The 13,134-nt window shown below is 57.4% G+C and overlaps 4 protein-coding genes across 4 annotated transcripts; 3 read left to right on the top strand and 1 right to left on the bottom strand.

Moving 5' to 3' along the window:
• Positions 1-163: 163 nt before the first annotated feature.
• ACA1_071500 (uncharacterized protein) lies at positions 164-1,133 on the bottom strand (the record flags this gene model as incomplete). Its single annotated transcript, XM_004353004.1, has 5 exons — positions 164-195; positions 228-357; positions 623-825; positions 918-960; positions 1,023-1,133. The coding sequence occupies 5 exons, from the start codon at positions 1,131-1,133 to the stop codon at positions 164-166; spliced, it is 519 nt and encodes a 172-aa protein (XP_004353056.1).
• A 1,338-nt stretch (positions 1,134-2,471) lies between these two features.
• ACA1_071510 (piwi domain containing protein) lies at positions 2,472-6,437 on the top strand (the record flags this gene model as incomplete). The annotated part of the gene is made up of 16 exons (XM_004353005.1): positions 2,472-2,708; positions 2,840-2,959; positions 3,027-3,075; positions 3,190-3,336; positions 3,410-3,503; positions 3,617-3,778; positions 3,915-4,056; positions 4,128-4,245; positions 4,393-4,559; positions 4,815-5,050; positions 5,281-5,359; positions 5,457-5,591; positions 5,708-5,817; positions 5,900-6,000; positions 6,075-6,188; positions 6,307-6,437. Coding segments are annotated over 16 exons (2,142 nt in total), but the record flags the coding sequence as incomplete, so codon positions are not given.
• Positions 6,438-6,785: 348 nt separating this feature from the next.
• On the top strand, positions 6,786-7,833 carry ACA1_071520 (piwi domain containing protein; the record flags this gene model as incomplete). The annotated part of the gene is made up of 5 exons (XM_004353006.1): positions 6,786-6,973; positions 7,104-7,189; positions 7,260-7,335; positions 7,431-7,516; positions 7,610-7,833. The coding sequence occupies 5 exons, from the start codon at positions 6,786-6,788 to the stop codon at positions 7,831-7,833; spliced, it is 660 nt and encodes a 219-aa protein (XP_004353058.1).
• Positions 7,834-8,319: 486 nt separating this feature from the next.
• Positions 8,320-12,329, top strand: ACA1_071530 (RhoGAP domain containing protein; the record flags this gene model as incomplete). The annotated part of the gene is made up of 9 exons (XM_004353007.1): positions 8,320-8,428; positions 8,618-8,821; positions 8,950-9,525; positions 9,650-9,877; positions 10,154-10,234; positions 10,345-10,518; positions 10,609-10,665; positions 10,751-10,811; positions 10,901-12,329. The coding sequence occupies 9 exons, from the start codon at positions 8,320-8,322 to the stop codon at positions 12,327-12,329; spliced, it is 2,919 nt and encodes a 972-aa protein (XP_004353059.1).
• Positions 12,330-13,134: the final 805 nt, after the last annotated feature.

A 13,134-nucleotide genomic window follows, 5' to 3' on the forward strand; every position in this document is an offset into this window, starting at 1 on the left:
AAGAAGAAGAAGGAACCATAGAAAGCTCATGGCAGGAAGCCACCGTGTGCCATGGGATCCAGCACTCAGCTGAAGGCTCGTGATCTGCTGCGCCAGTTCGACCCGGTACGAACTCGACCGAGCATTCTTGCCCCTCTTCTGTTGTCACGAAAGATAATGGTAGTCACGTGAGCATGTGCCGGTTCCCCTGAGGTGCTGGGGGGGGGAGTCTTTACTTCGAGGCAGACGTTTGAGCGTGACTTGCTCGACGTTGGGCATAGTGGAGAGAAGGCGCGACACGGTGTCCTCCGTCGCGGTCGTGACCACAGATGGGAGCGCGGCGCCGAGCGATGCAAAGTCGTCCGGAAGGCAGTCCACCTGTACACCGCCGCGAAGACTCAGCCTTGTAGCACATGGCACTGGTAGGCGCATGCAATGGGGGCATGGGGATGGGAAAGCAGACGCTGATGCCTAGAGTGCAGAGTGAAGGAAACAGCTGTGCGATGTCGTTGATCGCAGTGCCCACTTCCGTCGCGGAGGCAGTGATCTTGAGCCATATTCTGTCGCAAAGGTAAGCCGACCAACACACCCAACTTGGATATGTTGTGCAAAAAACGAAGAAGAGGCAGAGATGGTGTCGCACCAGGCTGGCGTTCGGCTTCTCAATCGAGCCGAGCGACCAGAGAGGGCTTAGCGACAGGTCGAGCTTGTACCTCAGGTTCTCGAATTGCAGAATCCTCGCCAACACATCCCCGTTGAGCTCGTCGCGGTTACACAAGCGCAGCTCCTCCAATTGGGTCAGACCCGCGACGCTCTCCAGGATGGACTTGTGGACACAGTACGTGGCTAAATGCAGGGCGAGATCTCAGCAGAAGCATCCACACACACACACACCGCGCACACAGCACACGTCGAGGGTGAGCAGCCGTGTCACGCACTCGGGTACCCAGCGCTCTGCTCGTTCCTGCCCAGCACCAGCTTCTGCAGGCTCGTCAGTTGCGAGAACAGCGGCGCGGTTGTGGTGGATGGTGAGTGCCGCGGACATAGAGCAGAGTAGAAAACAAGCAGGGACCCAAACCAGCAGCGGAATCGGGGAATGTGCAGTCTCGAAGCGTAAGCGATTGGAGGCCCTCCCACTCGACCAAGGTCTCCATCACCGTCTCCGTGAACCTCCTCGGCCTCGGAGTGCCGCAAGGACAGGTTGAGGCTTGTCACGGACGGGAAGCCACACAGTCACTCAATAACATTTTGGGCCAAGGCCTGATTATGGTACGCTCACACCAGATTATGTGAGCGTCTCACTGCCGAACAGCTGGTCCATGACGGCGAGATTGACACTGGCGAGTGGAAGGTCCTTGATCAGCGGCCACATCGCCAAGTAGGCCTATGTGTCACGTGACTCAGCGTGAGTTCGGCTCTGTGCCGCAGTGTGCTGCACATGGGCCTCACACGTGTGTGCGTGTGCGTGTGCGTGTGCGTGTGCATGGTGGCCCGTACGGCGGCCAAATACACAGCCTTCCATCGCTTCGCCTAATGCATGAAAGGAAACCATGAGCAATGGCAAATAAATCTTAAGAAAGATGACGTACCGCATGTGTTTGTAGATGAAGCGGAAGATGGCAAGGCGGAGCTGCTCCGGCATTGCCTCCACTTCGCGACGATAGGCTGTTTCGTCGAGGTCTTCCACAGGCCGTGTAGCCGAGTCCAAAAACGGCTCTTCTCTTGCCTTTTTCTAAAAGTGAACAAAAAGGCACGATCAGTGAGACTTGAACCAGGGCAGAGCAGTGGTTGTTTGACCAAAAACTCAGGGAACTGGGAGTGGGCCACCAGAGGTGTCTAGGTGAAGTAATCAGGCAGCTGCTGTCCAAATAACCACCTGCCTCAATGTCACCGCCTCCCTACTTCCTCTTGCTGGAGCAAACCAGCCACTATGGCCAAGAAACTATCACCACTGACCATGGAACCACCTGGGGAGGACCCCCACAAGCGAAAGCTTGAAGCGCTCCAGGGAGAGGGTGCAGTCAAGCTCGGTGCGCTATTTGCTGAGCTTTTATTTTAGTGATAAACACAACTTTTTTAAGAAAAGAGGCTGACAGTGCACCTCCCCAAACATCCACAGAAGCAAGCCAAGATGCCAAGCGTGCACGGCACTCATGGCCACTTAGCCACACCAGATTTCCCAAGAGTAATCTTATGCTTCACACAGGGGTGAGCTTGAGCTTGAGGTCAGCGCACACCAGTGGATGGTCAAGAAAGAGGGTCCCTCAGGCCTTGGGACACCAATCCCTCTTGTCGCCAACTTTTTCCCAGTCACGGTACCGTGTTGCCCGTCAGGCCCCCTCATCTTGGCCTCAACTAACACTTTTCATCTTCTGTCCCGCTCATGCTAGTGGCCACTCGGGCAAATCTTCATACACCACATGCACTTCGAGGTTCTCTCCTCTTCTCCTCTCCTCCTCTCCTCTTCTCTCGTGCTCAATGCTTGATAGTAGCCTGCAGGAGGTGTGTTCATCAAGAGGAGGGTCCTCTCGGCCAACAAGGACCAGCTGGGGCGCCACGATTTCTGGGGCGAACTTCTCTTCGCCAAGCAGGACCTCAGCAACCGGACCTTCAAGGCCGAGGTGAACGGGACCGAGTACGTGGTCACGCTCTCGGGCCGCATTCCGGTCGCTACCGATGACGTCGCTGCCCCCGAGCGCATGGCGATGGCCTCCCGCCTTCTTAAAACGGTGCCGCACCGCACCACACGGCACACGCACACACACACCGCACACACACATACACATGCACACACACACACACACACAACACAGACACACACGACACAGCCCATGAGCTGCATCTTATGATGAGTGAGCAGGTCTTTGCGAGGCTGAAGTTCATCCGGATTAGGGACTCGATCTACGACCCCACGCACCCCCTCATCTTTCAAGACATGAGGGCGTTCCCCGGCTATTCAACGAACATAGACCTATTCCACGTACCGCTCTCTGTTTCGCTTGCGGCACACTTGGGCTCAACGCTTACATGTTTCTCGCGGCGACCAGAGCGGGCTCATGCTCAATGTGGACACCTCGTACAAGTGGGTGCAGACAAGTACGTTCTAATGTGGCCTCCTCCGCACGACAAAGCAAAATGCGCCACGACAAAGCTTCGTCGCGGTGTGGCTCGCGCTCACGTTCACGCCTCTTCGGGGGGGGGGGTGAACAGGGAGCATTCTCGATTTGCTCGTGTTGCACCAGCGCGACCGGGCGAAGCAAAACCAGCTGGTGGCGAATCAGTCAGTCATTACCAACTACACGGATAAGCGCGGAGACTACCGCTTCTACCGCGTGTCGTCCATCGACTTTGACAAAAGTACGCCACCACCCCCACTACTTCGAACTGTTTCGCCAACAATGCGCCGTGTTGGCGCTCACCGCCACGTCAGCCCCGGCGAGCACCTTTCCGCGCAGGAAGAGGAGGGAGCACAAGTACGCCGAGGCCGAAGAGGAGCTCATCTCCTTCTACGACTACTACCAAGAGTACGCGTCGCGTCTTCTCTGTTTTTTTTTGTTTTTTTTTTTTTTAATTCCTACTCCTGCGCGGTTCTCTTTAAAGGCTCATTTTATGTTCGTGCGGGGCACGAACGTGACAGGACGCATGGCATCACGATCCGCCACATGGAACAACCGCTCCTCAAGGTAGTCGAGAAGAGAAGGCGCCCGACCGACGGAGTCCAGGTCGAGGAGATCATCTACCTTGTGCCCGAGCTCTGCGTCCTGGCCGGCATGACCGAAGAGATGCGCACCAATGGCCAGTTACGACTTGCCCCCCCCCGCTCTTCGCACAGGTTCCGTGGGCAGAAGCTGACGGGTCGTGGTCGTGGTCGTGGTCGTGGTCGTGGTCGTGGTCGTGGTCGTGGTCGTGGTCGTGGTCGTGGTCTTCTCCCGCAGATTGCGACGCAAGGCCATGGAGGCCACTGGACCAGGGCCAAGAGAGAGGATGAATAGTCTGATATCGCTGGTGAAGAAGCTGCAGCCGGGCCACCAGATTCCCGACAGGGCAAAGCCCGGAGAAATGATCGACCCTGGCGCCGTACGTGTACACGACTCTTCTGCTTTTGTCCAGTCGATCTATTAGTACTAACCACTACCTTGGACCCCCAGATTCTCGCGGACTGGGGCCTGCATGTCGAGAGCGAGCCTCTCGCTGTGCAGGGGCGCCAGGTCCGGCTTGAAACGTTGCGTATTGGTGCAAAAGCTCCCAAGCCCTTGGGCGGAAAGAGTACGTCGCCAGCTACACCGTCATTTCTTTACACTGACCGTGTAGTGCCTGACCGAGTGGTGGTCGGTGGCGGTGGCGGTGGCGGTGGCGGTGGCGGTGGCGGTGGCGGTGGCGGTGGCGGTGGCGGTGGCGGTGGCGGTGGCGCAGGTGAATGGCGCGACCTCTACGGGAAACCGCCCTCAGGCGGTGCTCCGCCAGATACCAGCAGCACGGGCCTGTTGAGGCCCATGTCGCTCAACGCAGCAAACTGGGCTCTGTTTTACACTCAAAGGCAAGAGTCCGACGTAATGAACATGATGAAGGCGTTCCATACGGTACTAACGCAAACGTTCTATCTTGTTCTCTATGGTTGCAATTCTTATTGTCTGACCTTGACCTGTTGTTGTTCATCAATCAACATCAACGTGTTGCAGGTGAAGGCACAGTTGAAAATGGAAATCGGCGATCCACTCATGTGTGCAACAGCTCGCGTACAGGATTACCCCGCAGAAATGGCTCGTGTATATGAGTACTGCTCCCCCCCCCGCTCCCTCCTCTTGGCTTTCCTTCATGTTGTACTGTGGGCTAAGTGGTGTGGTGTGAACAGGAAAGCAGAGCGCGAGGGCAAGCCAATCAAGATGTTCCAGGTCGTTCTGGAGAGTGCCAGTGAGGTGGTCTACAAGAGCATCAAGGCCGTGATGGCCTCCAAGCCTGTGCAGACGCAGTGTGTGCAACAGAGAACGATCAAGCCACAAGCAGGCATCGAGTCCAAAGTCAAGGGCCTCCTCCAACAAATGGTGTGCAAGCTTGGTGGAGCTCCATGGGGGTGCGTTGACCCTTCTTTGTTTTCTTCGCTCTTATCATCACTGTTTTTTTGGTAACCACACTTCGTCGTCGCCATCGTCGTCATCAGGGTCCATGAACTGTTTTCAAATGAGCCCACAATGATCATTGGTATCAGTGTGTCACACTCCAAGTCTGCACGTCAGTATGTAATCCTCACATGGCCTGTTACAGGCTTATATGGCACTGATGTTCCATTCTCGTTGTCATCAGGGGGTCTGTCTTGGCACTGACCGCCACACTTGACGCGGGTTTCACTAGCTACTTCTCTGACGTATCTGTGCAAGCACCGGTACGCCCGCATTTGCCTGCCACAGTTGTTGATCCGCCTTCTTCTTCTTCTTCTTCTTCATCATCATCATCATCATTCCCTTCATTCTCAGGGCCAGGTAATGGCTTCTAGCATTGCTGAAAGCTTTGACAAAGCACTTCGCGCATTCAAGGAGGTCAATCCTAAGTACCGGCCCAGGCGCATCATCATCTACCGCGACGATCCCGGTGGTCGTGGGTCTCTCGACGCTCTGGTTTCTCCTCTCTCTCTGCTCGCTCGCTCGCTCTTATTTACTCCCAGTCCGGCTAGACGATTGAGTGCAGCTTCTTACCTCTCTGTTTATTTATTTATTTCTTTATTTTGTCGCAGCTGGAAAACGAGATTAAGCCGATCCAGGCAGTCCTTCAAAAGAGGGACCTCAAGATCAACTTGGCCATCATCGTGGTGAGGAAGCGCGGCCTCGTTCGCCTGTTCACGCGGTACATATCCACTTTTTTTGCACTCCATTGCTCACCATCCGACCTTCCGGCTGTTTCTGACCCGTGCTTGCCTGTTGAGCAGCAGAGATATGAACAACCCGCCGCCCGGAACGATTGTGGACGTGGGAGTCGTGTCGCGAGACTACGATGACTTCTATCTCATCGCGCACAGCTCTCGCATGGGTACCACATCCGCGTCACTTATTTTTCTCGGTCAATCATTGATCACTTTTACAATAATGGTACTCCGCTCGCAGGCACGGTGAAGCCCACACAGTATCAGATCGCGTATCGCACGCCGGGGGAGGACAAATCACTCACGGCCCAGAGCCTCCAGCGCCTTTCATTCATGCTGTGCCATCTCTACTACAGTACGCTTTGAAAGCCGCCTGACCGCTCACGCACGCGCACCAACTCACTTGACCTACGCGTGAACACACACGCACACACGCACACACGCACACACGCAACACACACACACACACACAGACTTCATGGGCACCATAGCAGAGCCGGCTCCTCTGCGCTACGCCGACCGGCTGGCGAGTCTCATGACGCAGGTACTGGAGAACAGGAGAATGCCGCGTGCCGAACTCTCCACTAGCCTTTACTACCTGTAGGCCCGCTCCTCGAGCCGGCCTTGACAACTCACCGTCCAGATCCTCTGTCGGTATGTGAACGTTCCCTTCTCCCCTTTTTGCTCGACGCGCCAGACGCCAATCTTACAGTTCACTCATGTGGCTCTGTTTGTTTTCAATGTTTGGTCAGTGACCATCCGGCTGGCGAGAGGTCATCATCGCCATCATCAACAACATACATCAACATCAGCAACTGTCGTTTTCGTTTTACCCGTAGACAAGTTCTTTTTTGGCAGATGAAATTGCGATTTTACATTTTGTCGACGATCGTGGCGAAAATGACAGCGGTGAGGAGGAGCAATCATCGAAGTATAAAATTGAGAGATAAAGATGAAGGCGGGTTTGGCGATCGTGGTTGCTATGGGGGTGGCTTGCTGCTACCTACTCGTCACGGCATCGGCCCAGGCAAACCCTTGCGCGGGTGCCACGCTTCAAAACAATTGCGGGGCGTGCTTCAACGCCTCCACCGCCGATGTCAAGTGTGGCTACTGCATCGCCTTCCTGACTTCCGACTACTGGTACTTGCCTCCAGTCCAAGATCCATTTTCCTCTACAGCTGTGGTGCTCCCACCCTCAGCTTAAGGCCGTTCACCATCATCTTTTGTAAAATCTCTTCGTGTGCTCATCCACGTGCCCTGCCTCCTGCAGTCACCCCGTGGGGACGGATGGCTGGCCTGCCGATAACCGGCTCTGCTACGGCGAGGACTACGAATGGCACGCCACGAGCTGCCCTGGTACGCGCGCGCGCAACTCAGTTCCATATGCGCACACACACACTGACGCGCTACTTGGCTCTGGACAAAGACCCGTGCGAGTCCCAGGGCGACTGCGAGCAGTGCCGCTACAACTTTGGAAGCGGTTGTGGGTTCTGCATGACCACGTATGTGTCGTTACCTCGCTCGTCGCCATTCGCTTCGTGGCATGCCACACCATCATCAACCACTCATCCCCCTCCTTGGTTTTGGTTTTCCTCAGCAACCGGTGCCTGGCCTCGTCTAAGAAGGGCTCCTGCCCGGACTGGAGGGAGAAGTTTAGCGACCCCAACGCCTGCATCGAGCAATGTAACCCCCTCTCCCTCTTTGTGGCGTGCTCACTCTTTTTAACGATCTCGCCTATGCGTTGTGTGTCGTTGGTCGTGTCGTGTACGAACGCAGACACCTGCGCTCAGACCACGTTCTGCTCCAGCTGCGTGACGAATCCCAACAAGTGCCAGTGGTGCGGTGGAATCAGCGGCAGCTGCGTCGGCATCGCTCAGACGTGCGCAAACAACGCCACCTCGACCACCGACACCGCCACGTGCTCCGTCATCGCGCCCGGCACGAGCGCAGCGGCGGTTCTCACGTCGTGGATCTCGAGCTTCTTCTTCTTCTTCTTCTAGTTGAGCCTATCGTTATCATCATCGAGGACTACGCTGACGACCCACCAACCCAGCGTCATCACGTGTACACTTCCTTGGGCGCCTCGCTCCCTTCCCACATTTTGCACCATCACCATCGTGCCCATCCGAGGCCACCGATAACTGTTTGTGAATAGAGTTTGTTTGCTGTTGCTTCTCTTCTCGTTTTTGTTGGCCGTGCGCTCGTCTCTTCATCACACCACTCAGCACACCCTTTCGTGCGCTCTCTGCTCTTCATTGTTGTCGACTATGGTGTCGACACGAAATGAAACACCAGACACCGAACAGTGGTCTTGTGGGAACTGGGAAAGCCTCGAGGACGATTAGAACAACCTTGCCCCTTTGATAGAAGAAGAAGAGATTTACATCAACAGCATTTCGGCTGTGAATTATTCCTTCTCTTCTTTCATCGCCTGCCGTCATCGTCAGCCCCTTCATTAAAATTCATGCGAAAAAGCCCTGAATGAGATGGACAGCATTCCCTGGAAACATATACTCGGGGACAAACTGGTGGGAGCAGAACGAGTTGAACTGCACCCCATCGTCGAGGCCGCCCTTGTCTTCATAGAGACCAACGGTTATTTCCCCCCCCCCCAATTCCCTTCCCATTTCCTCGATCACGCTGCCCTCTCTGGACCCTTCACACGCGAGTCGCGAATCGCTTTCTTCTCTGCTGATTTTAAACGGCCCTACGCAATTTACGCCTCGGGGCTCGCACGACCAAGCCCAGTAAATAATCGCTTTCATTGATGTGGCTGTGCTGCAGGGCTCAACACACAGGGCCTATTTCGCGTGCCCGGCAGCGCGTCGCAGGTGAAGGTGCTGAAGGAGAGCTTCAAGACCAAGAAGAAGGTGCCCGACCTCAGCGAGACGGAGCCGAACACCGTGTGTAGTCTCCTCACAGACCACCTCCGTAGCGAGGAACCACTACTTACCCACGCCCTTGCCCCACGCTGGCTGCAAGCCGCCGGTATTTGATTCTCACTCTTCAGCGTCATCGTCTCTCTGTGTGTGTGGTGTGTTGTGTGTGTTGTGTGTGTTGTGTGTGTGTCGTGGTGTGGCGGGCCTCCATTCAGCCACTGACCTGATGGTTTGCAGGGTTGCCGGATCTGGTGGTGCGGCTCACCAAGTATGTGGACCTCATCAACCAGCTGCCCGTGCTCAACCACGCCACCCTCTTTGCGATGCTGCGACTTCTGGTGCTGATCTCGCAACACGCCGAGAAGACCCTCATGCCCGCCACCAACCTGGGCACCATCTTCGGCCCCATGATCTGCCGCCGCCTCAACTCTGACATCGCCCAGGAGCTCAGCGACATTCCCGCCGTGTCGAAGCTGTGCATCGACCTCATCACCCACTTCAGCCAACTCTTCGACTACTACGACCTTGACCCTTCCGCTAGCAGCGCCGCCGCCGGCACTGGCGGGCTCAACGACAGCCTGTCGGCCGATTCGCCGCGCACGAAGAAGACCACGCGACGCAAGTTCCAGTTCGGCAAGGACAAGCCCTTCCACGGCGAGCGGTCCGGCGAGCGGTCCGGTGGCACGGCGTCGCCGGCGCCGGGCAGCAGCGCCGGAGGCTCGGGCTCGCCTTCGTCCACATCGGCGCTTGCCGCGGCGGCATTGGCGTCGGGCAACAGCAACTCACCCGTCGTTCCGTTGCAGTCTCCACTAGGTGCGTTGTCCTCTTTCTCACAGCGAGCCACACCCCCCGTCGCATTTGCTCGACTAATCGATGTGCTTCGCTGGGACGCGCACCACACACACACAACACACACGCGCGCGCGCACACGACACAGTTCCGGCGCCCGAGTATGACCCATCGGCGACGGGCGGTGATGAAGGCGGTCGGGACCAGCCCGGCCGGGCGCGAAAGAACGCCGTGTACGGGAGAGAGGATAGATTGAACGACCAGCTCAAGTCGGAGCTGAGCGAGGGCGGACAGCCACGATCGCCTAAGTCCGCGCGCGGCTTGCTTGGGTCCATCTCCCTGGACGCCGACGAGGACGACAGCCGGCCGGAGGGTGGTACTTTTTTCTTTTCTTTTCTTTTTGCATTTTTTAATATTTGTTATTTGTTTTGTATTTTTCTCGTGCACTGTTAATTTATTCCTTGTGTGGTGGGTAGGAACGAAAATGGACGGTAAATCGGTAATGCGTTCGCTTTCGTCAATGGGAGGTACGCAAAGGCGTTCGCGCACTTATTCGCTTGTTGACGGCGCAACTCAGGGTCTACACAAGGGTTCGTTGTTGAAACCTGCATTGCGAACCCCATTAACGACGGCGCGGATTGTGCGCCCACAGGATTCTACGCTAAGGGCGTATCCAAGCCTTTGGCTGTTGGTGATCTCGAGACTGTGCACTCCAGTGCCGCCGCTCAACCCGGTGCGCCGCACCCACGCCCTATTTTTATTCTTTATTCTTTGTCACTATTTGTTTATATTCTTTTATTTATTTATCGTTATTGTTCTCCATTACTCGATTGCCGACGCTAGACGCGGAGGAGTTCCCCGAGGAAGAGGGCAAGGACGCCGATGGGAAGAAGGACAAGAAGCGGCTGCCTGCACTCAACCTCAAGAAGCGAAAGAACTCAGTCGACAAAAAGAAGCTGCGCATGTTCTCCCCGCGCAAGCTCTTCGACAAGGACCGCTCCAAGGCCTCTCCCGACAGTAACCACTCCCCGCCCCGCACGCCCCACACTCCCGTGTTTCCATGAGTCGTCATTGCGCGTGTCGCTCACCACACTTCCGTTCGTCCAGGCTCGTGCGACTCGTCTGACCTGGAGCGAAAGTACTACGACGGCAGCTCTTCGTCGGGTACGTTGGCGTTGTGTGAACCACCTTGGCTGGCCCTGCGCGTCGAGTTCCAATGCTAAGGACCGACCCTCTCCCTCTGTAACAGAACGCGAGGAGCCCACGAGAAGATTCGGCGGACGCAAAATCCCCTTCCGTTCGCCGCGAAGGTAACTTTCCTGTGTACCCTCGCACAGACCTTGCGAGAAATCTCACACACGACACGACACGACACGACCAACGACACGACACGACACAGGAAAAGCTCGTCGTGGCCGGAGGCGGAATTGGCCGAGATGCGGCATCGAACGGATCAGGCAGCGAGCCACGACGATGACTCTGATCTGAATGACGACAGCGACTCGGACGACTACGACGGCAGCGGAGCCGACAGCAGCGGAGCGGAGACCCCCACATCGACATCGTCGTCCTCGTTGTCGTCGCTCCCGGGCGGGAGCGAGCCCAAGTCGCGAGCCAAGAGCGACATCCCACCGGGCGAGGCGCACAGCCTGGAGATCGCTGCGGTGGTGCGAACCGAGAGGCGGAAGGGCAGCCAGAGCGAGCGCGGGCCGTCGGCCAGCGCGCGTGCGGCGGCGCGGGCGGGCAAGTCCCTCGCGGGCGCCTCGTCGGCCACGTCGATCTCGCCGCGCGGGAAGCGACCAGACCTCGCCGACGGCGACGAGCGACTGCTGTCGTCATCAACATCAAACACGCCCAAGATCTGGATGGCGTCGGCCCCGCGGCCGCCAAACGCCACCACGACCAACATCCTGTTCAAATCCCCGCGCGTCGTCGGGGCGGCGGTGTCGGCCGCGGCGCTGGACGAGGCCCTCCGCGGCCAGGAGGCCATCGCGGGCCACCTCGCGCCCGAGGAGGAGCTGGGCCTGGTCAAGTGGCGACGGCGGATGACCGCCGGCAGCGCGCGACGGAGGCCAGCGGGCAATGTACATGCGGTGGCGGTGGAAGGTGGCGGCGACGACGACAGTGAGAACGGCGAGACGGAGGAGAATGACGGACTCCGACAGCAGCAGCGGCAGCAGGTGGAAGCGCCGACGACTGGCGTGGCCTTCCTGCTGAGCAAGTACTACCTCTACAATAACGACAACACAGGCAGTGGCGGCGCCGAGGGTAGCAGCAACGGCGTAGACACCAAGGCGGCGGAGAACGACAACAAGCAAACGCCACAGGAGCGAGAGAGGGAGAAGGAATCGCGGGAGCGGGAGCGAGACGGTGGCGGGGCGGAATCGGAGGGCGACACGGAGAACGACGACGAGGTGGACGACGACGGGGGCACCACCACGGAGGACGAGGGCAGCAGCGGCGGGAGCGGGAACGGCAGCAGCCACGGCGGGTCGTCGGGCGACGAGAAGGGCAGGCGGAAGCGAAACAGCGGCGCAGCGGAGGGAAAGCCGCGACGACGACGGAGTAGTAATGCACGAAAGAATGGCGTCGGCAGCGGCGGCAGCAACAAGAAGGCGACGACGGCCGTCAAGGACAGCAGCGGACTCAAGCTCGGCCGGAAGGTGAGGCGGGGAGAGGAGCAGGTCAGCGAGGACGAGGAAGACGATCATCACCTCGCGCCGCCTGCGAAGGCCTCGCCCATCGCCAAGCGAATCCACTCGCCACGGCCACGGGCGAGCGAGGACCACATCGGCGGCGCTGGTGGCAACAGCATCACCATCGACTAAGACGGCCGCCTGGTTCCACGTTGCTTCCTTCTTCTACTTCTCTTATCGCCCACGCCTCGCGCCTGGTCCGTTCGCTCGAGCGCGAGGATGATGCAATTTTGACCACCGTACTTTGATTGTAAATATAATACGCTAGACGATGTGATGAAGAGTGAATGAATCCATGCTCTTTCAATCCGATATCAGGAAAAAAATGAAGAATGAGTGTCCCAGAATCGTGCGCGAATCGTGCAGCGGGGCTTTGCGGCACGGAACGATCTTCGCCACGCCGATTCTGTGGGGCTACGGTTGCCATGCACACGCTTACTGGCGGACTCACGCCAAATTTCGCCCTAATCATCCAATGGGCGATTGGGATTCCTCCCTGAGACACCCGCGTTTCCGCCCTCTTAAACATAGGTGGGCAAGAGCACGCGCCGCGGTGAAGGAAAGAGAAGGCCACGCCCCAAACACAGCGTTCCATCTTCGAAAGGCAAAAAGGCCGGCACGCAAATCGATAAGGCCTAGGCGGGACGTAAAAATAGCGCCTACGAGAAGAAGAAGCCAGCCGGCACCACATTAGTGGATCGATCCTTGGAAAGCGTGAGCGATTGAGCTTAGATTGCTTTGGCAGCTCGCGCTCTCGATTCGAGGAGAGAAAGAGACAAGGCTGGGGTGGCGCGGCATTTATAGAAGAGAATTTATTCTCTAGGGAGAGCGGGAAAACGAGGAGGGGTGGAGGAGAGGACGCAGCGGAGGGTCACGCAAGGCTCTGGACGCGACATCGACTCTTCAATCTCTAAGGCAGCAGAGGAGGTATAACCGC

This window comes from Acanthamoeba castellanii, assembly GCF_000313135.1.
Source record: "Acanthamoeba castellanii str. Neff unplaced genomic scaffold scf7180000084603, whole genome shotgun sequence".
Lineage (NCBI taxonomy): Eukaryota > Discosea > Longamoebia > Acanthamoebidae > Acanthamoeba > Acanthamoeba castellanii.